Raw genomic sequence first — 24960 nt, 5'->3', positions numbered from 1 at the left:
TGATAATAATTATAATAATAATGATAACAAACTTAACTGATGTAGTACTTTCATACAAGAGGTGCAGCTCAAAGTGCTAAACAATAAAAAAAAATGCAACACAGAAAAAAAGACAAGATGAACAATCTGAAGACAAACAGCATTAAACAAATAAAAGTCAAAGTAAAAGTACAGAGAGCAGCGAGAAAATTATAAATAAGAGAATAAAAAAATCTTGGCAAAAATTAGACTAATTTAAAGTCATACTAAACAAATATCTAATCATGTTTACTTGTGCATATAATTGTGTGTATTTAACCTTTTAGGGCCCACTTTAATATAACACACACACACACACACAGACACACACACACACCTGTATCTGCACACAAAATGTGTTTTTCAAAATCAGGCTTGAAAAAATATAATATATTTATATGATTTTCTATTTTTTGGACCTGAACAGTCTGAATGTAACTATTTAGTTTCCACAGTGTATTTTAGACTTATTGTAGGAGCTGAGCTGCAAATTCACTGATTACACTCAAATACACAATCTGGACTACATTTAGGACACATGCATCAACACACACACAGTTATCACAACAGGAAGAAGAAAAGAGACTAAAATGAGACAAACAGTCTCTAAAGGGTTAATAACTAACAGTCCCTAAAGGGTTAAACATTAATACTATTTGAATTCACCAAAGACACAGCGGAGACTGTCAGCTGATCTGACCTGCGTTTTCTGCTCCAGGCGCTCCGAAGGTGTTCCTGAGCGGCAGCCTGCAGTCCGGCCTCAGCGTGAAGCGCGGCTGCGAGATCTGCCTGGACGCCAACATCTCCGGCTCGCCGTACCCCGAGATCACCTGGTACTGGAACAACCAGGTGATCCGACCCGAGCCGCTGCGCAAGCGGCCCGACAAACCCCTGAGGAAGAAGGTGGAGAAGAAAGAGGAGGAGAAGAAGGAGGAGGTGAAGAAGGAGGGAGAGGCCGAGAAGAAGGAGGGAGAGGAGAAAAAAGAGGAGGAGAAGAAGGAGGAGGAGAAGAGGGAGGAGGCGCCGGAGCCTGAGGTGGAGGAGTTCGACTACCCGACCATCAATGAGCGTCTGACAATCAACAACAGCCGCAGGGGCGTGTCCTCCGTCATCATCAGGGACTCGTACCGTGCCGACCACGGCGTCTACATGGTGAAGGTGGAGAACGACCACGGCAGAGCCTCGGCCACCTGCGAGGTCAACGTGCTCGGTGAGACGCCTTCTCATGTGGTTTACAGTCTGACTAAAGCTGAGTGATGAGAAACTAAACGCGTGATCTTGTGGTGCGTCCGTGTGTCCGCAGATGCTCCCGGGCCTCCGGTCAACTTGAGGTTTGAGGAGGTGAGGAAGAACTCCGCGATCTGTAAGTGGGATCCTCCGCTGGATGACGGCGGCAGCGAGATCCTCAACTACACGCTGGAGCAGAAGGACAACTCCAAGCTGGAGATCGGCTGGAGCTGCGTCACCGCCACGCTGAGGGGCTGCCGCTTCCTGGTGCCCAAACTCATCGAGAAGAAGGAGTACCTGTTCAGGGTCAGAGCCGAGAACAAGTACGGCGGCGGGCCCTACTGCGTCTCCAAACCGCTCGTCGCCAAGAATCCTTTCGGTAAGACGGCGTTTATTATTCCTCCCGTTCATGCGAAGCTTTCCTTCATTGCTTTTTTTTGTTGTTAAATGTAAAAGTTTGAACATGAGTATGACTAAAATGTTCGACTAAGAAGACCACGTGGGACACTTTTTTAATTTTATTTGGTCTTAATTTGTTGAACATTTTAAAATTCCTGTTTTAACTGTAAAATAAGGAGTTTATGAGCAGAGTCATTTCACACCAACTATGACGTCACATCCCCTTTTCTTTTTAGAAGGTTTTGAATTTTTAGTCATTTTTAAACAAAGTTTGAAAAATGAAATTGTAATTTGTCCTTGACCCTGCTACATCTTTGGAGTTATCCAAAGCTTGATTTCTGCTTAGCTGGCTGCACAGAACCCCTAAAAAATGTCCTCAGTTTATAGATTTTACAGCTGTAAAATTCTTGTCATATTTAAGGTTTTTTTCAATGGTTTGATTAACTTTAAGGGATTCTTTAAGTGTATTATTATTTCAATGTCAAGTCAAGTCAAGTCAAGTCAGTTTTATTTATATAGCCCATTATCACAAAACATGGTTTGCCTCAGAGGGCTTTACAGTGTACGACATCCCTCTGCCCTCAGACCCTCACATCACCCGAGGAAAAACTCCCAAAAAGAACCCCTGTAACGGGGAAAAAAAAGGAAGAAACCTCAGGAAGAGCGGCAGAGGATAGTGAGGGATCCCTCTTCCAGGACGGACAGACGAGCGATAGATGTCGTAAATAGCAAATGAAATACAATCATGGCAAAGAAGGAAAGAGAAAGAGAGGGGGAGAGAGAGGAGGGGGGAGAGGGGGCACAGAATAATAGAAACAGATGCATGTCATATTACAATAATGGTAGGATTAGCGTAGTGCAGTTCAACAGACCCAGGCTCTGTAATCGCGAGCCCCAGGTAGTGAGAGTACCACATGGCTATCACAGAGCTAAGTTAAGCTTGCACATGGCAATGCAGTTAACAGACATGCATGATTTCTGATGGCGGCATTGAGAGAAGGAAAGGAGCTCAGCGTATCAGGGGAAGTCCCCCGGCAGGTTAAACCTATGTCAGCCTAACTATGGGCTGGTCCAGGCAGCCTGAGCCAGCCCTAATTATAAGCTTTATCAAAGAGGAAGGTCTTAAGTCTACCCTTAAAAGTTGAAACGGTGTCTGCCTCCCTGACCGAAAATGGAAGATGGTTCCATAGGAGAGGAGCGTGGTAGCTGAAGGCTCTGGTTCCTAACCTACTTTTGGAAATTTTGGGAACCACAAGTAACCCTGCGTTTTCAGAGCGCAATGTGGATTGGCTTTTATTGTTTTTTTTGTATGTTTTTGCCTCCGATCTTTTTGTTTAGTTCCACATTCATTTTTTACTCGTGCATTTTGATTTCTGTGGTTTCTTTTCTGTCTGAGTCTTACTCCGTCTCTCGTCTTCTGTCCCTCCGTCGTCCTCAGAACCTCCCGAGGCTCCTGATAAGCCAGAGATTGATGACGTCACAGCCAACAGCATGCTGGTCATCTGGACCCCGCCCAACGACAACGGCAGCCCAATCCTCGGGTACTGGGTGGAGCGCCGCGAGATCAACAGCTCGCACTGGACACGTGTCAACAGGTGGGGAGACGTGGAGACGTTCTGGACACAGACCGCTGTTTGGGGAAAACCGCTGTCTCTGAAATGTCTTTCTGAATGTCTTCAGGAACATGGTGCCGAACGCCGAGCTGAACGTCGAAGGTCTAATGGAGGGGCTGACCTACATCTTCAGGGTGGCGGCCGAAAACCAGGCCGGCCCCGGAAAGTTCAGCCCCCCCTCCGAACCCAAGATGGCCCAGTCTCCGATCCGTACGTAACCTCCTCTGAACCCGCCGTTCAGTCCGACTCTGATGGTTTCCATGTCTGTCAGCGTGCAGGACAATAACTGTGTTTTGTTTTTGTCATAATAATCTTGAATATGAAAACTGGAATCACATTTCTTTTATCGTGAGACTCGAGATCAGGAGACTGTCGGAGGTCTGATCTGTGTTTATCTGTGACGCTGCAGTGCCTCCTGGACCTCCTATTGCTCGAGTTGCGTCGACCACCGATCACTCCATCGACGTAGAGTGGGACCCGCCGGCCGACAACGGTGGAGGAGAGATCCTGGGATATCACGTGGACAAGGTCAGATCACGGCCTCCGATACTTCCAGTTTCCTGCGTCGCTGCAGATACAGATTCATGTTTTTCTGCGGGCAATTACGCACACACCGGTCCCTAACAACACACACACACACACACACACGCACACACACATCATTGATTTGATTTGATTTATGTTAATATATTTAAAGTCCCTCGCTCCAGCAGGTGGAGGACGCTCCTCCTTGTCCTCCCTGTTCCTCTTCAGTTATCCAATATGTTTCCAGTCCATTTTGACATTTCAATTTCCCAATTTAACTTTGGTTAGCTGCTAGCTAGTGTTGATGGCACTAAGTAGTAAAGGTTTGCTGGTGAAGGCGCGGCCGCACACAAGTGACGTCACTGACGCAACGTTTCCGAGCTTTCCCGCTGATCTCAAGTCAGTGATAATCTGAGACGTCTCTAGGATTAGTAGATGTTTCTCAGAGTTTAGGACATTTTCAGGATTTTAAGACGTTTCTAGGATTTTAGGATATTAGGATCTCAGCTAGGTCCTCTGTCGGGGGTGCGGGGGCTCTATTGTGATGCTGTTTTTTGCACTCTGGCACCTTATGGATATGAAAAGTACAAAAACAATCCCCAGTGTCAATCACTTTATTTTCTCTGTGAACTGGACAATGGCTGGGAGGCCACCCGGCACCCTGACAGGGGCCAGATTTGGCCCGTGGGCCGTACGTTGAGTATCTCTGGTTTAGCCCCTCCTGATCTCAGACTCGTGTTCCTCTGCTCTGTGCTGTTCTTCAGGCCATGGCTGGTTCTAAGGACTGGTCCAGGTGTACAGAGCGCACCTGGAAGACTCGCGCCTTCACCGTCTACGGAGTCCGTGAGGGAGCCAAGTACCTGGTCAGAGTCATCGCCTGCAACGCTGCCGGAGAAGGAACGCCAGGATTCACAGAGTCTGTGATCGTCAAGAATCCTGCTGGTCAGACAGAACAAATAAACTTGAGAAAATGAGCAAAAATAAAGAGGCTGAAGTTTCATTGCTTTAATCAGTATAAATCTCATCATTTTAATTTGTTTTTGTCTTCTTTGCTCGCTCGCCCTCCACAGAGAAACCGGTGATTGAAATGGATCTGGCCATCAAGAGCGGCGTGATCATCCGAGCGGGAGAGAACCTGCTGCTGCCGGCTACAGTCACAGGGAAACCCTACCCGTCTATCTCCTGGACCATCAATGACAGCAAACCTGACAAAGACCGCGTAGAGTTCCTCACTGAGGGCAATGACAGCATCGTCTCCATCCCGAACATCCAGAGGAAGGAGTGCGGCAAATACACCATCACCGCCTGCAACCCCAGCGGCATCAAGCATGCCTCCACCAGAGTAGAGGTCATGGGTGAGTCCTGGAAGGCTTCATCCTAAAACTCGACAGTTTGTATTTTATCGATGCTCTGAAACAAAATCGGACACAGTATCATAATATCGCTTCTTCTTCAGATGTCCCCGGACTCGTCACCGACCTGAAGCCTGTCGTCGTCACTCGCAAGATGATCTTCCTGAACTGGGACGACCCTGTGGACGACGGAGGCAGCGACCTGACCGGCTTCATCGTGGAGCGCAAAGACGGCAAGATGCACACGTGGAGGCAGCCTGTTGAAACCACCTCATCCAAGTGCGAGTGCGTGGGCATCGTGGAGGGACAGGAGTACATGTTCCGCGTCATGGCCAAGAACAAGTACGGCGTGGGACCAGCCGTAGAGCTGGGACCCCTCTTGGCTATCGACCCACAGGGTGAGTCCTGAAATTATTATTACTGTTACTGTTATCATTATTATTTGCCCATGTTTCAAAGGTTTAAGGTGGTCCCTATTCTGCCAGCTCCTGGAACCCCCAAACAAGACACAAGAAAGTTGGAGAGTGCTGAAGCTGGGGCAAACCAAACACATACTGCCCACACACGTGACACAGAGCTGGTTGAAAATCTGCCAAATTTCCCTTTCTAACTAATCTTTGCTTTGGTTTTGCAGGTCCACCCTCGTACCCTGAGAAGTTCCGCTACACGGAGCGTACCAAGGACTCCGTCACCCTAACCTGGAAGCCGCCTCGTAACGACGGCGGCAGCCCTGTCATCGGATACTTTGTGGAGAAGAAGCGGCAGGACCAGCAGGCCTTCGAGCCCTGCAACACGGAGATCTGCCCCGACATGACCATGACCGTTCAGGGCCTGGAGGATGCCTGGATGTACGAGTTCAGGATCAAGTGTACCAACCTCATCGGAGAGAGCGAGCCATCCATCCCGCTCACTGTGGTCATCATGGATGACGAAGGTGAGGCCCAATGTCTGGAATTATCCTAAAAATAATGAGAATACATTTAATTAATAGGCACCTTCTAAAACACCCAAGGACACCTGACAGAGCATAGAAAAGCTACTAACTCTATTTTTATACGCTAGAGAGGAAACAAGGCAGATTTTTATGCCTCCTGGTGGGCGACAGCAGTGGCCGGAGTTATTATGACGTCAGGTTGTCCGTACGTCTGTCCCATTGTTTCAAACTTGATATCTCAAGAATGTCTTGAGGGAATTTCTACAAATTTAGCACAAACGTCCACTTATACTCTCATTAAATTTTGGTTGTCAAAGGGAACTATGACCTTGTGTCCATCCAATTCTTATGAATGGTATATTTCAAAAGGCCCTGAGGGAATTTCATACAATTTGGCACAAATGTCCACTTGAACTAAACGATGAAACAGATTCAGTTTCGGTGGTTGAAAGTCACTGTGACCTCACAAAATTTGATTTGTTTTGTTTCCCTTTCAGTCCCTCCTGAGGTCCACATGCTGACACACTTCAAGGGCGACTCCATCACCGTGAGGAAGGGCGAGCCCATTGACATCCCCGCTGACATCATTGGCCTCCCCATCCCTAAGATCGAGTGGACCAAAGACGACGTGCTGATCGACAAGCCCACAGACGCCTTGCTGATCGACACGCAGGTGACCGGCAGGTTGAATGCCAAGACCGCGCTGTCCATCCCCGCGGCCAACAGGAGGGACCGCGGCAGCTACACCGTGACCGCCTCCAACAACATGGGCTCGGCCAAACACACCATCTACGTAATGGTGCTGGGTGAGTCCAACCACGAGCCAATCGAAGGCCGCGGAGACAGGACGAGTTTATATGACACATGCTAACTTTATTTTCCTCTCCTGTCAGACCGACCACTTCCTCCCAGGAACGTGACGGTGTCCAACATCAGGGCGGAGTGTTGCTACCTCCACTGGGATCCTCCGCTGGATAACGGCGGCAGCGAGCTCACCAACTACATCATCGAGAAGAAGGAAGTGAGGACGGAGGAGCCGGAGGTGGAGGAGGGACAGGAGGCTCCAGCTGAACCTCAGTGGGAGGAAGTCACCAACAGCATCATCGAGAGGAAATACGGGGTACGACTTCAAAATAACAAGTAAAAACAGGTTTCTCAAAGGCCTTTAACCCTTTGAGACCCGAGCAAATTGGCTTCATTTCTTTTACAAAAACATAAGAAAGAAGGCAATGAGCAACAGAAGAAGAAAATTCAAACATGAGAATTTGTAAAAATTGCAAAAAAAATGTACGGGAAAATTATTTTTAAAAAGAACGAAACCAAATAAAACAAAACAAAAAAATAGAAAACATAAAAGTTTAATTAAAAAAGTGCTTAAAATATGAAATAAATCTGTGACATTATTATGAATATGTAATTATGCTAATTATAAATATATATTGCATTCCTGACCGTTTTTTCCCCCTAGACGTTTCACAAACTTTTTAAAAGAAATATTTTTCTAAATATATTAATTTTTTGCAATTTTACTGTACAATTATTTTAAATATTTAACTATGATAATTTGAAATATAGATCTGAAGAAAAATTTCTTCATCTTTTCTAAAAATAATTTTCTAAATCTTGCCTAAATTCACCTTAATTGCTCTCCTGCAGGTGTGGAACCTGGAGACCAACAAGACTTACCTGTTCCGGGTCAGAGCTGAGAACCGTTACGGTAAATCCGACCCCTGCGGGACGGAGGAGGTCCTGATCACGGATCCGTTCGGTCTTCCCGGACCACCAGAGAAGCCAACCATTGCCGAGTACTCCAAGACCTCCATGATCCTGACCTGGGAGCCTCCCAGAGACACCGGCGGCTCCATGATCATCGGCTACTGGCTGGAGAAGAGGGAGAGAGGAACGGCCTACTGGGCCAAAGTCAACAAGGTGCCCATCACCAAGAGGGGCACGAAGGGCTGGGAGTACCAGGTGAGCTGCTTTTCACTGGGAACTGTTTGTGTTTGCAGCTCAGGGACCGATCACAAATCAGTCCTCAGGATCTGCAGCTGAACCCAACCTCTGTCAACCCTCTCAGCACCCAAACAGACCTTTAGCACGGTTCATCACAGACTTCTAGAAAGGTCTGTCACAGAAATTTAAGGTAGAAGGTAGATTTATTGGTTATTTTTTAGTTTAAAAGACAAAATTACTTTTGTCGTTGATCCTGCTACATCTTTGGAGTTGAAGGATGAGTTGATTAAAATCAGCAGCTGCTATAAAAATTCCCTCCATTTCCTTGGGCATGTTGGTGCTGGTGGCATCATTCAGTTGCTGCAGTGCATTAAGACTTTTTATTGGCCGTTAACATGAGATAATGATATTCAATAATACGAATGTAACGATGCATCACGAGGCAGTTTAAAATTGATAAAAAATATGTGAAATTCAAATCAGTGAGATGAAAAATTGCTCAACGTGTCACATCACTACGTGTTCAACGTCCTACGTCATGTCGAGACTACAGACAGCTCGCCAACGTAAATAAGACGAAGCAAAGGCTCTGCGACAGGCGATATTGAAATCGAAGATGCTCCCTCCAGTTTCAAATTGAAGTGTGGCGGCATTTGAGCTTCTTCAAGTCAGAAAGAAGTAAAGTCGAGAAGATAACAGAAAAAAACAGTCTGCAGATACTGACAGTGTTAAACTACACAAATAGTACAACTAACAGGATGCAGCATGAGAGCTGGCATCAGCCCTATGCACGTCACTCCTTAACGACTACACGGCCAAAACATTTTTTGTTTGAAATAATTCATAGAATTTTTCAGTCATAATTTTTCTGTAATCTTACTTTTTATTTGAAAAATTACAAGATACGAACAGATTAAAAGCAGCCAAAAATAGGAATAATTAGCAAATGAATGAAAGCTAATTAAAGCCATTTTATAAAAGTGGGTTTTTAAAAGAGTTTTAAAGGAGGATGTTGAGGCGTTGCCCTCACAGCAAAAGCTCTACTCGTGTAGATCTGAGAGGATGAGCAGGGCTTTGAGGCCTCAAAAACATTTTTAAATCAGTCCTGAACACATCAGGTAACTGGGTAAATGTGGTCATATGTCAGAGTTCTTGTAAGAACCTTTGTTGCTGCATTTTGGACAAGTTGGAGATGGTTTATTGATTTTTGGAAGAAGTGCTGCAGACAAGAAGTGACTAATCTGGATGACCGGTGACAAAAGCATGAGAAATAGTTTATGCATTGTCAGGAAAGAAAAGATTTCGCTTTTGGCTCCTGATTTGACTGATTTTGTGACGCTGTTAAAATGTTTGGAGATGAGCCTGTTAGAGTCCTTCAGGAAGGTCTGTTGAAGACGTTTAAAATCTGTCTCCAGACCTTTAGGTTGGCTGATGGTGGCTGCGGCTGTGGTCCGAGAAAAGTCTGTAGAACATGAGGAAAAGAAAACACCTGCACACTGACCACACCTACATTTAGACATAATGCACACAGACAGGCTGGTTAGCTCTGTGGTGGCAGCTGAAAAGATATGAGCAGGATCCAAACTTTGTCTTGAAAAAGTCTTGAATAAAGTTGGAGTTAGTGTGCAGGTTTTAACTTTTTCTTCATGTTTGCTGTTTTTTGACAGCCTTGCATTATCATATATCCCATCATAGACCTTCAAAAGGTTTGTTAAAGACCTTTCAAAAAGGTCCTGCTCAAACCCTCCTGGTGGTCTGTCACAGAACTTTAGGAAAGTCCCTCATAGAGCTTCACAGAGGAGGGTCAGGGTCCTTTAGGAGGGTCTGCTGCCCCCAGGAGCCTAATGAATCCACTCGTTTCTCCGTGTCTCTCAGGTGACTCGTCTGATCGAAGGAACAGAGTACGAGTTCAGAGTCGCTGCCTGCAACTCTGCAGGAACCGGACCGTTCAGCGGACCGTCCGACTCGGCCTTCGCTGTCGATCCAATCAGTGAGTAAAAAACAGCTGGCGTCTTTGTCAAGTACTGTTTGATAAATGAATCCGACACATCAAAATAAACTTTCTGAACTAAAATCACTGCCGAACCGAAGTGCTCTGACTGATCTGGATCTGACTGGTTCCTGGAAGAAGATGACTTTGAATGCTGTTCACACAAACTGCATCTCTCCCCTCCAGCTCCTCCCAGCATGCCCGCTGCTCCTGTGGTGGCCGATAAGACGAACCACAACGTGACGCTCACCTGGAAGCCGCCAGAGAGGGACGGAGGAAGTCCCATCAAGGGTTACATTATCCAGATCCAGGACGAGGGCAAGTCAGACTGGGTGAGGGTGAACGACCCCGACACCCTCCACCCCACCACCCAGTTCACTGTGCCCAGCCTCCGCGAGCTCAAACGCTACCGCTTCAGGATCATCGCCGTCAACGACATCGGCGAGTCTGACCCCAGCCCCCGGACCAGCGAGGTCCTGATCGAGGACGTCCAGCGTGAGTCTGACTCTGACGTGTCACTGCACTGAAGAGACAAGGAATCTATCTAAAGGTTTGTCTCTGCGAGTCTCACTGATGTCTCTTTCGTCCACAGTTCCTCCGTCCATCTCCATCGACATGGTGGTCGAGGACCTGCTCTGCATCCGAGCTGGAGATCCAATCAGGATCCCCGCCACCATCAAGGGCCGCCCCGTCCCCAAGGTCACCTGGGACTTTGATGGCAAAGCCAAGGCACACAAGAAGAACAAACTGCACACGCTGCCCGTCGACTCGGAGGTCAGAACTTTGTTTTTACTGAAAACGACCAAAACAAACAACATTTTTATTAGAGAACTGCTGTTTTTTTTTGTTTTGCGATCGCACATTTTATAGACTGAACAACAATTTAAATGCAACATTGTTGTTTTTGCTCCCATATTTCACAGGTTAAGTCAAGATCTAAAACCATTTATTTATCCTGGAAAAGAATAGCTCACTAAAAGCTCATGAAAAGCCTGAAGCGACATTCAGTTTTCAGACGTCTTTCACAAAAATTCTAAACCTTTGAGCCCTCAGCACATTGGTGCCATTTCTTTCAAAAACATGGAAAAAAAAGTGATGAGTAGCTTGGCAAGAAATGCACCACAGATTGCAGGAAATTAGTAGATTTAGAAAGTTGTTTAAAAAAAACAGGGAAGCGTTTCTATCGCAGTATATTAATAATGAGCTTTATTACATTAGTTTAAATAATTTTACAGAATGATATATTTTTTAAGCATTTTGTTCAGGTCAGTGGTAATCAGAAACCTGGTAAAAATGTTCTTAAAAATGTACGAAATGAGTAGATTATTAGTAGTTTATAAATTATTTCAGAAAGGAAAATGTCTAGGGATAAAAGAAAAAAGATAGGTAAAAACTATATTTATAGCAAATTATCCTAATTGTATATTTGAAATGATAATTTGTGACCACTTTTTCAGGTAATTTTTAAAATTTTATTTATTCATTTTTATTAATTATTATTATTTATTTTTTAATTTTTCAGGTAGTTTTCTTGTACTTTTTACATATTTTTTATATGTATATTTTGGGTAATTTTCTCCCTCTTTTTTGTTGCTTATTTCCTTCTTCCTATGTTTTTGAGAGAAATGAAGCCAGTTAGCTCGGGTCTCAAAGGGTTAAATTTAAAGTTATGAAACATAGAAGTAAACAGAAAAATGTTGTTTTCTCAGTGTAGGTCTTCTGTGAGGGTCCGTTGTGTTCTAGGGGTTTGTAGTCTGATTGTCAAACTGTGTCTTCAGGTCGAGTCCACAGACACCACGTCCATCGTGACCGTCCCGTCAGTCTGAGGACCCACTCCGGACGCTACACCATCACCGCCAAGAACAAGTCGGGACAGAAACACGTCAACGTGCGAGTCATCGTCCTCGGTCAGCCTGCGTGATGAGTGTTGCCGTGTTGTAGACAGTGTTGTGTTGTTGTGTTGTTTTTGGGTCTCTGACTGTGTTTTCCTCCCGGTCCCCAGATGTCCCCGGACCTCCGAAGGAGCTGAGGATCACTGACATCACGCGCTCCACCATGAGGCTGATCTGGAAACTCCCCGACACCGACGGAGGAGAGAGAATCAAGAGCTACTTCATCGAGAAGAAAAGTCTCACTGACAAGGCCTGGACCAAGGTGAACTACGCTCTGCAGTCTTTCACTTCCTCTTTTTCAAACGACTTTCAGGTTTTTGCTTTGCAGTGTAGTTTTCTCTTTTTTTTTTTTTTTTTTTTATTCTTTTAAACAATATTTTAAATCAAAATCTTGGTATATATACATGCACACTTATTATATCAAACATGTAGATATGTGTCTCCTTAAGCAAAGCACACTTTGGTTTCAGTGCACGAAACAAAACAAAAACAACAGCAACAACAAAACACACAAAAAAAACAAAAAAATCACAAAGAACAACCTCTCAGACACGAGGCTCTCGTGCACAAATCTTAAATGCATATTATAATTAGCATTTATTTTAGAAAACACTCTAAAACTTAGTTCCAAAAAGAAAACCTGATGGACTCAAAAAAGATGATTTTACAAGAAGGGAAATATATTCTTGATCTGGATCTTAGGAGCTTTACACACCAGAGGCGTTTTTCTCACGAGATGAATTTGCACATTGATATTAATCGTGAAATAACTTTTCCTTGATTGAAATATGAGACGTAGTCGATAGAATATCGATAGAACATATTCCAGCCGTGTTCTGACAGACAACACGAGCAGCCGATGATCATAAGAACAGAGCCGCGGAGAACCAAACGCAGTGACGGACTTTGACTGTCGAACAGCTGAGTGTTTGACAGCCACAGCATTTCATCATGGCGGATCAAACAGCCGATGGTCCGACAGCAGCGCAGTGAGACAGACAAACAGAGCGCAGCTTCTCCTCACAGCACCAAAGTGTCTGAAACAGACACATCTGCAGAGGTGAAAGTGACTTCTTTAGACTCTACAGACGACTTTGTGTTAGTTTCAGCTTTAATCAGACTTTGGATGAATTATTTAGAAACAGCAGGACACATCGCTCCGTGTCTCATCTCATTATTATTACCAGGGGCAGATGTAATGCCAGAGAGTCTCAGTTCTCTGAGACAAGAAAACAAACTTTATGATCAGATCCACTCCTTCAGGTCCTACCTTCCACAATAAAAGCCTGAGACATATTCACTGTGAAACTGTTCAGAGCTGATGGACGTGTTTTGTTTGCTTTTTGTCCTCAGGTGAATGCGGCCTGTGCCAGTCAGGCATACGTGGTGCCGGGCCTGCTGGAGGGTCAAGACTACCAGTTCAGGGTCCGGGCTGAGAACAGACTGGGATTCGGTCCTTTCACCATCACCACCGACCCGGTCCGGGCCAGAGACCCCATCTGTGAGGACCTCTTTTTTTCTGTACACAGAATCAAACGGCCAAAGCAGATACATGGACCTGTTCTAACCTTCCTCCTTTTCCTCAGTCCCCCCCGACCCCCCCACCAAGCTGAAGGTCAACCTGGTGACGAAGACCACGGTGACGCTGAGCTGGGAGCCTCCCAAAAACAACGGAGGCTCTCCGGTGAAGCATTACATCATCGAGCGTCTGAGCTGGGACACCAGCGGGAAGGAGAAGGAGACGTGGAAGCAGTGCAACAAGAGAGACGTGGAGGAGCTCAGCTTCGTGGTGGAGGACCTGAAGGAGGTCAGTCTGCCATGGTGGCAGATTTAAAATATAAATGTCCTTGTAAATTTCTCCCCAACCTGGGCTCAATGCATGGCTCGAATCTCAGCTCGACTCCATATTGAATAGTGGAGTCATCAAACTCCAGTGGTAGGCATGTTTTCTTCTTCAAAAAAAGTAATACATTTTTGAAGAAAAAAGTTGCCCAAAAATTTTTAAAAATCACCAAGATTTTTTTTCTTTAAAGTAAAAGAAGAAAAATCACCATTTTTTCTTTAATCATTCCTAAAAATACTGACCAAAAAAAAAGAAAAAAGCCAATTTGCGTTATTGAGCCAGCTTTTAGGCCCTCCCAAAAAATCCTAAACGCAGAAATGGTGAAATGCAGTTTAGCGGTCTAACTCCACACTGCAGTACTACACAGTTGCTGGTCTGCTTACGTGTTTTAAACAAGTATTTCTAACATTTATAGGATGTCTAGAATGAAAGGAATGATTTTATTTGACCTGGACTTTAAATTTTTGAAAAACAGGAATTCAAATAAAGTGAATTTTTTATTGTTAGCATCACAAAAAATTTTTAAAAAGTGAGCCCACAGTCGAACCCTGAGGAACTCCAGAGGTGAATAATTTTCCAGTTTTCGTGCTTAAGAAACACCAGTAAAAGAAAGTTCAAATGATGGAAACGGCTGCATGTGAAGAAATGTTGATGAGACTGAACGGTGGGAATGAATCTGCTAATGAACAATGGGAAAGGTTTAGAAATTTTGTATGTACAGGAAACTGAAAAGTAAATATTTATCTGTCAATGTGACTTGATATGATAGTATTCAGGGTGGTTCCAGGTCTCCAAGAGTAAAATTTAAGATTTTTGATGCCTTGGGGCTTGGCAAGCCAATAATTAATTAGTACTTTGAGAACCTGCAACTACCTTATACCACACCTACTGAACACCCATTATTCAAACCTTATTGTTGAACCTCTCAGTTTTTATTTTAGATAATTGGTGATAGACATTGCCTGCTGGAACCTGCCAATTTGTTCTGTTGTATTGTATTTGTTGTTGTAAAAATTAAAATTCAATAAAATGTGAATTACAAAAAAGAAACACCAGTAAACCCAGAGGAGATCCGAAAGTATGATTCCAGCTCTACTGGTGCAGATATTCTCACCTGTGATGTCTAACAACTTTAACTTTGTTCATGTCATTACTGTGTGAAAAAGACGCTGAAGTTTCCCTTCAGACTCACCGTGTTATCGTTGATCTGCAGGGAGGAGAATACGAGTTCAGAGTAAAGGCCGTGAACGCTGCTGGACCGAGCCGACCCTCCGCCACCGTCGGACCAATGGTCATCAAGGATCAGACATGTGAGTGACAGTCGCTGCAGCCAATCACAGGCTGCGTATTCAGTAATTCCTTAATTGGAGGAATCTATAAAAATCTTAATTTTCTTATGAAAAAGTCTCCCTCAAATTTTGAAAAGACATAAATTGCTCTTTCTGTATAAGGCCAGATGGGGTTTAAATCTATTATCCAACCTATTTTGTGTGAAATCCGAATCATAAGCACACCAATTCAAAATTTTAATATCTTCCTCCATTTTATACTTTTTTATTATCACTCTATAGATAAAGTATAGTAATTTTTTAGAGATGGTATGCCCCAGCCTCCTTTTTCTATTGGTAGTTGTAATGTTTTATATTGTATTCTGGGTCTTTTTCCTACCCACGATACACATATATCTGATAAATATCCCGTTCTCATCCTGTTATGAATTCATTATTTAAAAGAATATATATGTGTGTGTGTGTGTGTGTGTGTGTGTGTATACATATACATATATATATAAAAGTTTTGTCTCAAAGTCATCAAAAGGTCCTGGAAAAGTCCTGGAAATTTCTGGGTAAATCAGTGTATGAGCCCTGCTCTCTCCTGTGTGTCTGCAGGTGCTCCAACCATCACGCTGCGTGAGGCCATGGAAGGCGAGGAGGGCTGTGACGTCAGCATCGTGGCGAAGGTGAGCGGCTGCCCGTTCCCCACGCTCACCTGGCACAAAGCCAGCGTGGCCAAACCTGAGGAGAAGGCCGCCGTCCAGTACGACCAGCACATGAACAAACTGGTGACGCAGGACAAGTGCACACTGCTGATCCAGCAGGCCAGCAGGCACGACAGCGCCCTCTACAGCCTGACCGCCACCAACAGCCTGGGCACCGCCACCAAAACCATCAAGCTCGCCGTGCTCGGTGAGGAACGCACGCTGCATACATCATCAGCACAGGATCGTCACCTGAGAGCCACACCTGAGCAAAATTACACTTTTCTCACCAGAAAGTCGCCTGTTAGAATATTACCGAGTCTGAAAGTATCAAAAGTCATTTTATGATATTAACCCTTTAAAACCCGGAGTGACATCACTTCCCTGTGCTGCTGTCAGATGCCTTTCACAAGTATTTAACCTTTGACCTCTGAGAACATTGGTTTGATTTATTTCAAAAAAACACTGGAAAAAAGGCAACGAACACCTTGGTAAGAAATGTTCAGCAAATTGCTAGAAATTAGTAGATTTAGAAAATTATTTTTAAAAAGACAGGGAAAAATGTGTAGGGAAAATCTTTATTTCTGATGATCATAATTGCATATTTAAAATCATGTTAAAGACTCATTATACATTTTTAAGGTAATTATTTTTCTTTTTTTGTGATAAGTTTCAGGTAATTTTCTTTTTAAAATTGGGGTTTAACCAAGATTTTTGCGGTGAGGTAAGCCAGTAAAGAAAATGCATGGCTCGGCATCAGAGTGAGAAACACAAAAACACCAAGAAAACTGGCCAACAAACAAGCAGGTAAATGTTAAGATCCTGACAAAAACACTGTGTTTCATGGTTCGTTAAACACTTGAGCGAAACTGTCCTAAAATCCTGAGAAACTGCTGTCGGTAAATGGGTTTTTTGGTCTTAAATCCTTTGATACCCGAGCACATTGGCTCAATTTCTTTTAGCTTTTTTAAAAATTATTATTAGTATTTTTTTAATCAAACCAATTTTCTCAGATTTCAAGTCAAGTCAATTTTATTCATAAAGCCCAATATCACGAATCACAGTTTGCCTCAGAGGGCTTTATAGCATACAGCATCCCTCTGTTCTTAGACCCTCACATCCACTCAGGAAAAACTTCCCAAAAAGAAAACGACTGAGGAGGGATCCCTCTTCAGGACGGACAGACATGCAATAGATTTAATTACAGTAGATGACAAAATGACATATAGGAAAGAGAAAGAGAGAGAGTGATGCACAGCAATAATGGTAACAATAACATAACATATAACAATAGAAATAAACATTTAATACATTTAATAAATTTATGATAGCATGTGATGTTACAAGCAAATATTGTGTTATTACAAGTCCCATATGTATATTAATAGCGGAGGCATGATTCATAATAATGGTAGAAGGTGGCATCGAGCAGGATTACAGCATCAGGGCAACCAAGACCACAATACAGTGCAGCAATGATCCAGGAAATCTACAAAACAACATTTCAGAGCTTTGAATGCTAACGAAAAGGCGTCATATAGAAAACTGATTTGGATTCAGGTGTTTAAAGGGTTAATTTCATTCCAAGTAGCATTAAAAAAAAAGTCTTGAATCTGACTTGCAACTGTAAGAACTCTGGGTGTTGACGCTACTTTAATGTTTAACTTGACAAACATGACTCCTCCCCCTGCAGGACCTCCCAGTGCTCCCATCGGACCCATCAAGTTCACAGAGGTGTTTGCTGAGAGGATCGGCCTGTCCTGGAACCCGCCTACAGACGACGGCGGGTCCAAGATCACCAACTACGTGGTGGAGAAGCGCGAGGAAAACAGGAAGTCCTGGGTCCATGTCTCCAATGACCCCAAGGAGTGCGCCTACGTCGTGACCCGGCTGACGGAGAACCACGAGTACGAGTTCCGAGTCATGGCCCAGAACAAGTTCGGTGTTGGCCCGCCGCTGATGAGTGAGCCAGAGAAAGCCCGAAACCTCTTCAGTGAGTTTTTACTCTCTGAGCGAGTTTTATCTGACTCCTGCTGATGTATTGATTATTGATCGATGACTCCTGCAGCAGATGTATTGATTACTGATCGATGTCCCGTCCTCTTGCAGCTGTCCCTGGTCAGTGTGAGAAGCCGACGGTGACGGATGTCTGCGTGGAGTCCATGAAGGTCAGCTGGGACGAGCCTAAGTACGACGGCGGCTCCCCCATCACCGGATACTACGTGGAGAAGAAGGAGACGACTGCAAAGCGCTGGGTCCGTGTCCTCCGCGAGCCAATCAGAGCGCTGCCCCTGGGCAACAACTGGCATGTCACCGGCCTGCAGGAGGGCGCCTCCTACCAGTTCAGGGTCATCGCTGTCAACGCCGCCGGCTGCGGCCTGCCCAGCGTGCCCTCTGACCCCATACTCTGCAGAGACCCCATCAGTAAGAGATGCCTGTTTCTATTAAAAAATGACTTTAATTTGATTCTTTTAATCACTTAACCCTGAAATCTTCTTTGAAACCTGCAGCAACATCAGTTTTTTCATTCAATTTTTCAGGTCATTCTCTTAGATTTTCAATGTTTTTGAAAGAAATCAAGGCAGTTTGCTCAGTTTTCAAAGGGTTAAACATCAGTCGTCATTAACTGTTGAACAAACAAATTTCTCTCAGCTCATAAACTTTCTCGTCATCTTTGTTTGTTTTGATGATTGTCACGATAATGCGAGTATTTCTGTGTGTGTTCAGAGCCTCCCGGGCCGCCCATTCCCAAAGTGACGGACTGGACCAAGTCTACGGTCGAGCTGGAGTGGATCCCTCCACTGGCAGACGGAGGGTCAAAGGTCACCGGGTACATTGCCGAGTTCAAGGAGGTTAACAAGGAGGAGGAGGAGAAGAAGGCTCAGAGGAGGCTGCTGCTGAGCGGCGCCGAGGAGGAGGAGAAGGAGCCCGAGAGCGAGGAGAGCTGGCAGAAGGTAGAAAAAATAATAGTACAGTAGGAAGTTATTTTTTTTAATTTTTAACGTTTAATGTTTATTTCAAAGGGACACAGCAAATTAATGAACATCAGTATAAAATACAAATGTAAATATGCTGAGTCAGCTGGACCGATCATTTACATCAATCATCTCTTGGTAGGTAAATAAAGAAAGAAAAGATAAAAAAGACGACAAAACAAGAAAAAGTGCTGAATTTAAATAATGAAAAAGTTTTTGTTTTATAGGTTTTATTATATATTTCTCTGTAACATAATTTGAATTATTAAATTTGAATTATGAATATAGTTTTCTGGCTATTTTCCCTTTTTTTAGATCATTTTCTAATAATCCCCCTTTCTTTTTAAAATTAATTTTAAGGTAAATTTTTTTGCAATTTGTGGGACAAATCAAAACCAATTTTCTCCGTTTTCAAAGTGCTCAAATAGTTTGTGAAAGGCGCCTGAATGAAGAAAAAGAAACCCGATGTGGATCCAGGTCAAAGAGTGAAAACAATATACATTTTTATGTTCCTGTTCAAGAGAGTTTTTTGGTTTATATGTTCCTGTTTTGGAGATTTTTTTTTCGGTTTTTATTTTGGGGTTGAGTATGCATCTCGCTGTTGTCTCTGCAGGCGAAAGACACCGAGATCAGAGGGACCAAGTTCGTGGTTCCTGGTCTGAAGGAGGGCGGTCTGTACCGCTTCAGAGTCCGAGCTGTGAATGCCGCTGGAGTCGGAGAGCCGGGATACGTGTCGGAGCTCATCGAGACCAAAGACAGAACCAGTAAGACTCGGATCCAGCTCACGTTTGTTTATCTGTGATGTTTCTGGTGAAAACGTTTTCGTAACCTCACGCCGTCTCCTCCAGTTCCTCCGGAGATGGACCTGGACGCCTCTGTGAAGGAGAAGATCGTGGTCCACGCCGGCGGCACCATCCGCATCATCGCCTATGTGTCGGGTAAACCCGCCCCGCAGATCTCATGGTGCCGCGACGACGCCGAGGTGCCCAAAGAGGCCGCGGTGGAGAAGACAGGCATCTCCAACTCGCTGGTCATCAAGAACTGCAAACGCCAACACCAGGGCATCTACACGCTGAGCGCTAAAAACGAGGGTGGCGAGAGGAAGAAGGCCGTCATCGTGGAGGTGCTCGGTGAGTCGGGGGGCCGTGTGAGGAGATGAAATGCGTTTATGATTAAAATAAATCAACTAAAGTAAAGTTACACGATGCCGTCAGTCCTCAGCAAACATCCGTCTGCATTTATTCAGACATCAAGTGACAAAGTCAAACTTTTTCCACCTCGTAAACAACGTCCCCTCTGTCCTCCCTGCAGACGTCCCCGGACCCGTCGGCCAACCCTTCGCCGGCGAGAATCTGACCAACGACTCCTGCAAGCTGACCTGGTACTCCCCCGAGGACGACGGCGGCTCGGCCATCACCAACTACATAATCGAGAAGAGGGAGGCAGACCGCATGGGCTGGACGTCGGTGTCCTACACGGTGACCCGGAACAACGCCGTGGTGCAGGGACTCATCGACGGGAAGGGCTACTTCTTCAGGATCGCCGCCGAGAACATCATCGGCATGGGACCGTTCATCGAAACCGACAAGATGGTTCTCATCAAGGACCCCATCTGTGAGTGGCACACAGAGACCTGATATACATCGTTATCGTTTTAACCCTTTAGTTAGTTTAAACAGCACAAAACTGCGTACATGACCAGATGGGGGCGCAAGTACAAAAATGCAATTTCCTAAATAAAATGTAAATAAGAGTGCAGATAAAATTAAGAGTAAAAGAAATAAGCGCATGTATCAGCAGATTAGACTTCAGTGCAGGAAGTGATGTCATATAAAAAGGGTAGAAAGCCAAACCATTACATTTAAAACAGGTGATATTATTTCTGTTAAATGTGTCTCATGCTGTCTGCGTCTCCTCCAGCTGTCCCTGAGCGTCCAGAGGACCTGCACATCACCGCCGTCACCAAGGAATCCCTGTCGGTCGCCTGGAGACCGCCCAAATACGATGGCGGCGCCGAGGTGACGGAGTACATCCTGGAGTCCCGCATGGTCGGCAAGGACAGCTTCACCCGCGTGGGTGGAGACACCAAGCTGATGGACAGGAAGTTCACCCTGACGGGGCTTAAGGACGGCTCGAGCCACGAGTTCAGAGTCTCTGCCGTCAACCAGGTGGGACGGGGCAAACCGTCCTTCGCCACCAAACCCGTCCAGTGCAAGGACGAGCTGGGTGAGTGACACAGAGACACGTTAATTCATCTGATGGAAAACTAGAGACGATCCGCTGATCTTTTAATACGCTGTACCCCCTCAGAACCGCCAAACCTGGACCTGGACTTCAGGGACAAGATGATGGTGAAGGTGGGAGACGCCTGCATGCTGTCGGGACGCTACAGCGGCAAACCGGCCCCGACTATCACCTGGAAGAAGAACGAGGAGGAGCTGAAGGCCGACGATGACATCAGCCTCCACAGCACCACGCGCCATCTCAGCCTCAACATCGCCCACACCAAGAGGGACCACAGCGGCCTCTACGCCGTCAGCGTGGACAACGCCGCCGGCTCCCGCTCTGGACTCTGCACCCTCACCGTGGTCGGTGAGTCGGATCAGAGAGACAGACGAAGCATTCAGAGGCCAAAGTTCAGAATTATTAAATTTCAGATTACATGATTTGCACACAAACTCTTCAAAGTGCAAAAAAAGGACAGAAAACACCAGATTTAAAATCAAATAAAATGTTTTTTGAATCAGGGATTGAATCTGGGAAAGTCATGGAATTTCATTGTCATGTTTTCCAAGCCTGGAAGAGCTTAAATAAGTGAAAATCATTCAGAAGTTTTGGAAAAGTCATTGAAAAACATGCCAGTCCTGCAGTGTTACCGCAAAACTTGTAGCGCCTTATTAATAATAATAATAATATATTTTATTTTCCTTTCTGTCTTTAATGTGAGATCTGAGCACTGTGTTGTTAAGTTCAAAAATCAGTAAAATCTATTTGAAAAAAAAAAAAAAAAAGCCCGGCAAGCAGGACAAGAAAAAAAAACATTCTAATGGGTCTTTGAAAAGTCATGGAAAAGTTTTGCAAAGTTGTCCATGTCCATGTCCGTGTGTGTGATGAGTGAACCAGGAGTGATCTGTGTTGGTTTTTGCTCCCGTCAGACCGTCCTCAGCCTCCGGAGGGCCCCGTGGTCTTCAACGAGGTCTACAGGAACTACATGGTGGTCTCCTGGAACCCCCCGCTGGACGACGGAGGCTGCGCCGTCTCCAACTACATCATCGAGAAGAGAGACACCAACAGAGACCTGTGGATGCCCGTCACCGCCTCCTGCACCAGGACCACCTGCAGGGTGAGCTGAAATCTGACACCACTCACTGAGAGGTTTAACCCTTTAGGGACTGTTTGCTGCATTTTAGTCTCTTGTCTTCTTCCTGTTGTGATAACTGTGTGTGTGTTGATGCATGTGTCCTAAATGTAGTCCAGATTGTGTATTTGAGTGTAATCAGTGAATTTGCAGCTCAGCTCCTACAATAAGTCTAAAATACACTGTGGAAACTTAATAGTTACATTCAGACTGTTCAGGTCCAAAAATGCTCCATTGAAACCCATTCAAACTGACATTTTTGATCCCACAGCCATCAGAGCAGAAAAACAGGACTTGTATTATTTCTGGGTGTCATTCTGGGCTTTTGACTCTGAATTTGTCATTTTGACTATTTTCCACCTGATGAGGTCATTTTGACCATATTTGGCATATGGAGGAAATACATGCTATTTCCACTAGGTGACCTGTCACAGTCAATGTAGCTGCTGATCACTGACATATCCCAGACTGTCAGCAGCTACACTCACACACTGACATATCCCAGACTGTCAGCAGCTACACTCACACACTGACATATCCCAGACTGTCAGCAGCTACACTCACACACTGACATATCCCAGACTGTCAGCAGCTACACTCACACACTGACATATCCCAGACTGTCAGCAGCTACACTCACACACTGACATATCCCAGACTGTCAGCAGCTACACTCACACACTGACATATCCCAGACTGTCAGCAGCTACACTCACACACTGACATATCCCAGACTGTCAGCAGCTACACTCACACACTGACATATCCCAGACTGAAAATAATTCATTGCATTTTTAAATGCTTGCTGATGTTTGCATCCCGGTGTGTGTGTGTGTGTGTGTGTGTGTGTGTGTGTGTGTGTGTGTGTGTGTGTGTGTGTGTGTGTCTCTCTCTCTCTCTCTCTCTCTCTCTCTCTCTCTCTCCAGGTGCCGAAGCTGATCGAGGGTCGTGAGTACATCATCAGGATCATGGCTCAGAACATCTACGGCATCAGTGAGCCGCTGCTGTCTGCAGAGATGAAGGCCAGAGACGTCTTCAGTGAGTCTCGCCGACCGCACGTGCACACTCACATGTGCACGCTCACACATGCATGCTCACACACCTCTGTCTTTCATTGCCCGGATATTTATGTGTTGAGATATTGACAGCGGTTATTGGTTAATGTATACCTTCAAATTGTGTCAAAAATAAATAAATTCATGAATAATAAATTATTTATAGGAATAAATAATAAAAAGTAAATAGAAATAAATAAATAAATATATAATTAAATAGGTCCAAAAAGCACCTCAGGTAAAGCAGAATAGAGCTCTATATAATCCCACTTTTCAAGCAAGTTTGATCCCATTTCATGTCGTGTTTCACAATCATTTGTAGCGATATACAGATGTCATACAAATGTCTCATCAGTCTGTGTGTCTTATGTCCACCACAGAGGTGTAAATGTCTCATCAGTCTGTGTGTCTTATGTCCATCACAGAGGTGTAAATGTCTCATCAGTCTGTGTGTCTTATGTCCATCACAGAGGTGTAAATGTCTCATCAGTCTGTGTGTCTTATGTCCACCACAGAGGTGTAAATGTCTCATCAGTCTGTGTGTCTTATGTCCACCACAGAGGTGTAAATGTCTCATCAGTCTGTGTGTCTTATGTCCACCACAGAGGTGTAAATGTCTCATCAGTCTGTGTGTCTTATGTCCACCACAGAGGTGCCTGATGCTCCCAAACAGCCCACAGTGAAGGAGGTTTATCACGACTCGGCCCTCATCAGCTGGGAGCCTCCTGCTGACGGAGGAAAACCAATCACAGGCTACATTGTGGAGAGGAAGGAGACCATGGCCAAGAGGTACACACACACACACACACACACACACACACACACACACACACAAGACAAACAATCGACACAGGATCACATGATAAAATGTGACGTGTGGAAATGGAGATTAGAAACAACGATCGGCTGCTGACGTTTGTTTCCAGGTGGGTTCGCTGCAACACGGACCGGATCTACCCGAAGGTGGAGTACTGGGTGACGGAGCTGCTGCAGGGCTGCGAGTACGAGTTCAGAGTCAGCGCCGAGAACGTGGTCGGCGCCGGAGACCCGAGCCCGCCGTCCAAACCTGTCTTCTCCAAAGACCCCATCGGTGAGTCCTCCAGCGGAGCTCTGTTAAATCTCCATCACCCCGTCCATCCATCACTAAACCTGCCCCCCACAGTGAAACCCGGCCCACCCGTCAACCTCCAGGCCATCGACTTCACCAAGGAGTCGGTGACGCTGTCCTGGCAGCCGCCCACTGACACCGGCAGAGGGAAGATCTTCGGATACCTGCTGGAGTTCCAGAAGGCCGGAGAGGAGGAGTGGCTGCAGGTCAGTCTGATTTACCGACGCCCCCGACCCCCGATCCCTGACCCCCGACCCCTGACCTTCACTCCGCTCCTCCTCAGTCCCTCCAAACATGAAGTCATATTCAGGGTTCATACGGTCATGGAAAACCTGGAAAAAGTCTGAAAGTTTTGGAAAGTTCATGGAATTTTGTTTCAGAAAACAGCATGTGTTTAAAAATCCAGAATTATTTCTGTTCTTGCAGCGTCTGCCTGTGATCAATGGTGTCATTTTTGGTGATTTTTCAGAAATAATCCCAAAAATTTGAAGGAAAAAACCCATGCTGAAACATTTTCTTCAGAAATCTATTTTTTTTAAGTGGGAAATTTTGCTGTTTTAATTGAAAAATAAAGGGCGAAAAACAGTTTCTTAAAAAAAATCCCCCTTTTTTGAAAAAAAAAACGAAGTGGGAAACAAATTATTTTTCAAAATAATCAGCAACAATTTTGAAGGAAAAAAAATGGCCAAGATATTTGAAAAGAAACTCGGTTTTTGTAAAACTGTGAATGAACCTGGATG

General features: G+C 44.9%; 2 protein-coding genes across 2 annotated transcripts in view; both read left to right on the top strand.

Annotated features, from left to right (window-relative positions):
- The window catches only part of LOC121949594 (titin-like), a 165023-nt gene extending 152870 nt beyond the window's left edge, over window positions 1–12153 (top strand). Inside the window, exons 154-170 of the mRNA XM_088083820.1 lie at window positions 737–1228; window positions 1322–1624; window positions 3083–3239; window positions 3325–3467; window positions 3667–3785; window positions 4547–4724; window positions 4853–5137; window positions 5239–5532; window positions 5769–6068; window positions 6566–6874; window positions 6962–7188; window positions 7725–8039; window positions 9897–10011; window positions 10198–10506; window positions 10604–10785; window positions 11790–11918; window positions 12014–12153. Coding sequence (XP_087939946.1) covers window positions 737–1228; window positions 1322–1624; window positions 3083–3239; window positions 3325–3467; window positions 3667–3785; window positions 4547–4724; window positions 4853–5137; window positions 5239–5532; window positions 5769–6068; window positions 6566–6874; window positions 6962–7188; window positions 7725–8039; window positions 9897–10011; window positions 10198–10506; window positions 10604–10785; window positions 11790–11837 — 3776 coding nt within the window. The 3' untranslated portion in view covers window positions 11838–11918; window positions 12014–12153. The remainder of the gene's footprint in view (window positions 1–736; window positions 1229–1321; window positions 1625–3082; window positions 3240–3324; window positions 3468–3666; window positions 3786–4546; window positions 4725–4852; window positions 5138–5238; window positions 5533–5768; window positions 6069–6565; window positions 6875–6961; window positions 7189–7724; window positions 8040–9896; window positions 10012–10197; window positions 10507–10603; window positions 10786–11789; window positions 11919–12013) is intronic.
- LOC121939590 (titin-like) overlaps window positions 12067–24960 on the top strand; it is a 79088-nt gene continuing 66194 nt past the window's right edge. Inside the window, exons 1-17 of the mRNA XM_088083855.1 lie at window positions 12067–12165; window positions 13257–13404; window positions 13490–13710; window positions 14960–15056; window positions 15636–15932; window positions 17418–17717; window positions 17834–18148; window positions 18452–18576; window positions 19313–19463; window positions 19548–19829; window positions 20011–20313; window positions 20620–20925; window positions 21010–21291; window positions 21855–22042; window positions 22984–23095; window positions 23763–23901; window positions 24039–24540. Coding sequence (XP_087939981.1) covers window positions 12067–12165; window positions 13257–13404; window positions 13490–13710; window positions 14960–15056; window positions 15636–15932; window positions 17418–17717; window positions 17834–18148; window positions 18452–18576; window positions 19313–19463; window positions 19548–19829; window positions 20011–20313; window positions 20620–20925; window positions 21010–21291; window positions 21855–22042; window positions 22984–23095; window positions 23763–23901; window positions 24039–24540 — 3867 coding nt within the window. The remainder of the gene's footprint in view (window positions 12166–13256; window positions 13405–13489; window positions 13711–14959; window positions 15057–15635; window positions 15933–17417; window positions 17718–17833; window positions 18149–18451; window positions 18577–19312; window positions 19464–19547; window positions 19830–20010; window positions 20314–20619; window positions 20926–21009; window positions 21292–21854; window positions 22043–22983; window positions 23096–23762; window positions 23902–24038; window positions 24541–24960) is intronic.

Source organism: Plectropomus leopardus, chromosome 10 (genome assembly GCF_026936395.1).
Source record: "Plectropomus leopardus strain MGB_pleo_1.0 chromosome 10, ASM2693639v1, whole genome shotgun sequence".
NCBI lineage: Eukaryota > Metazoa > Chordata > Actinopteri > Perciformes > Serranidae > Plectropomus > Plectropomus leopardus.
This window is presented reverse-complemented; position numbering and strand designations above follow the sequence as displayed.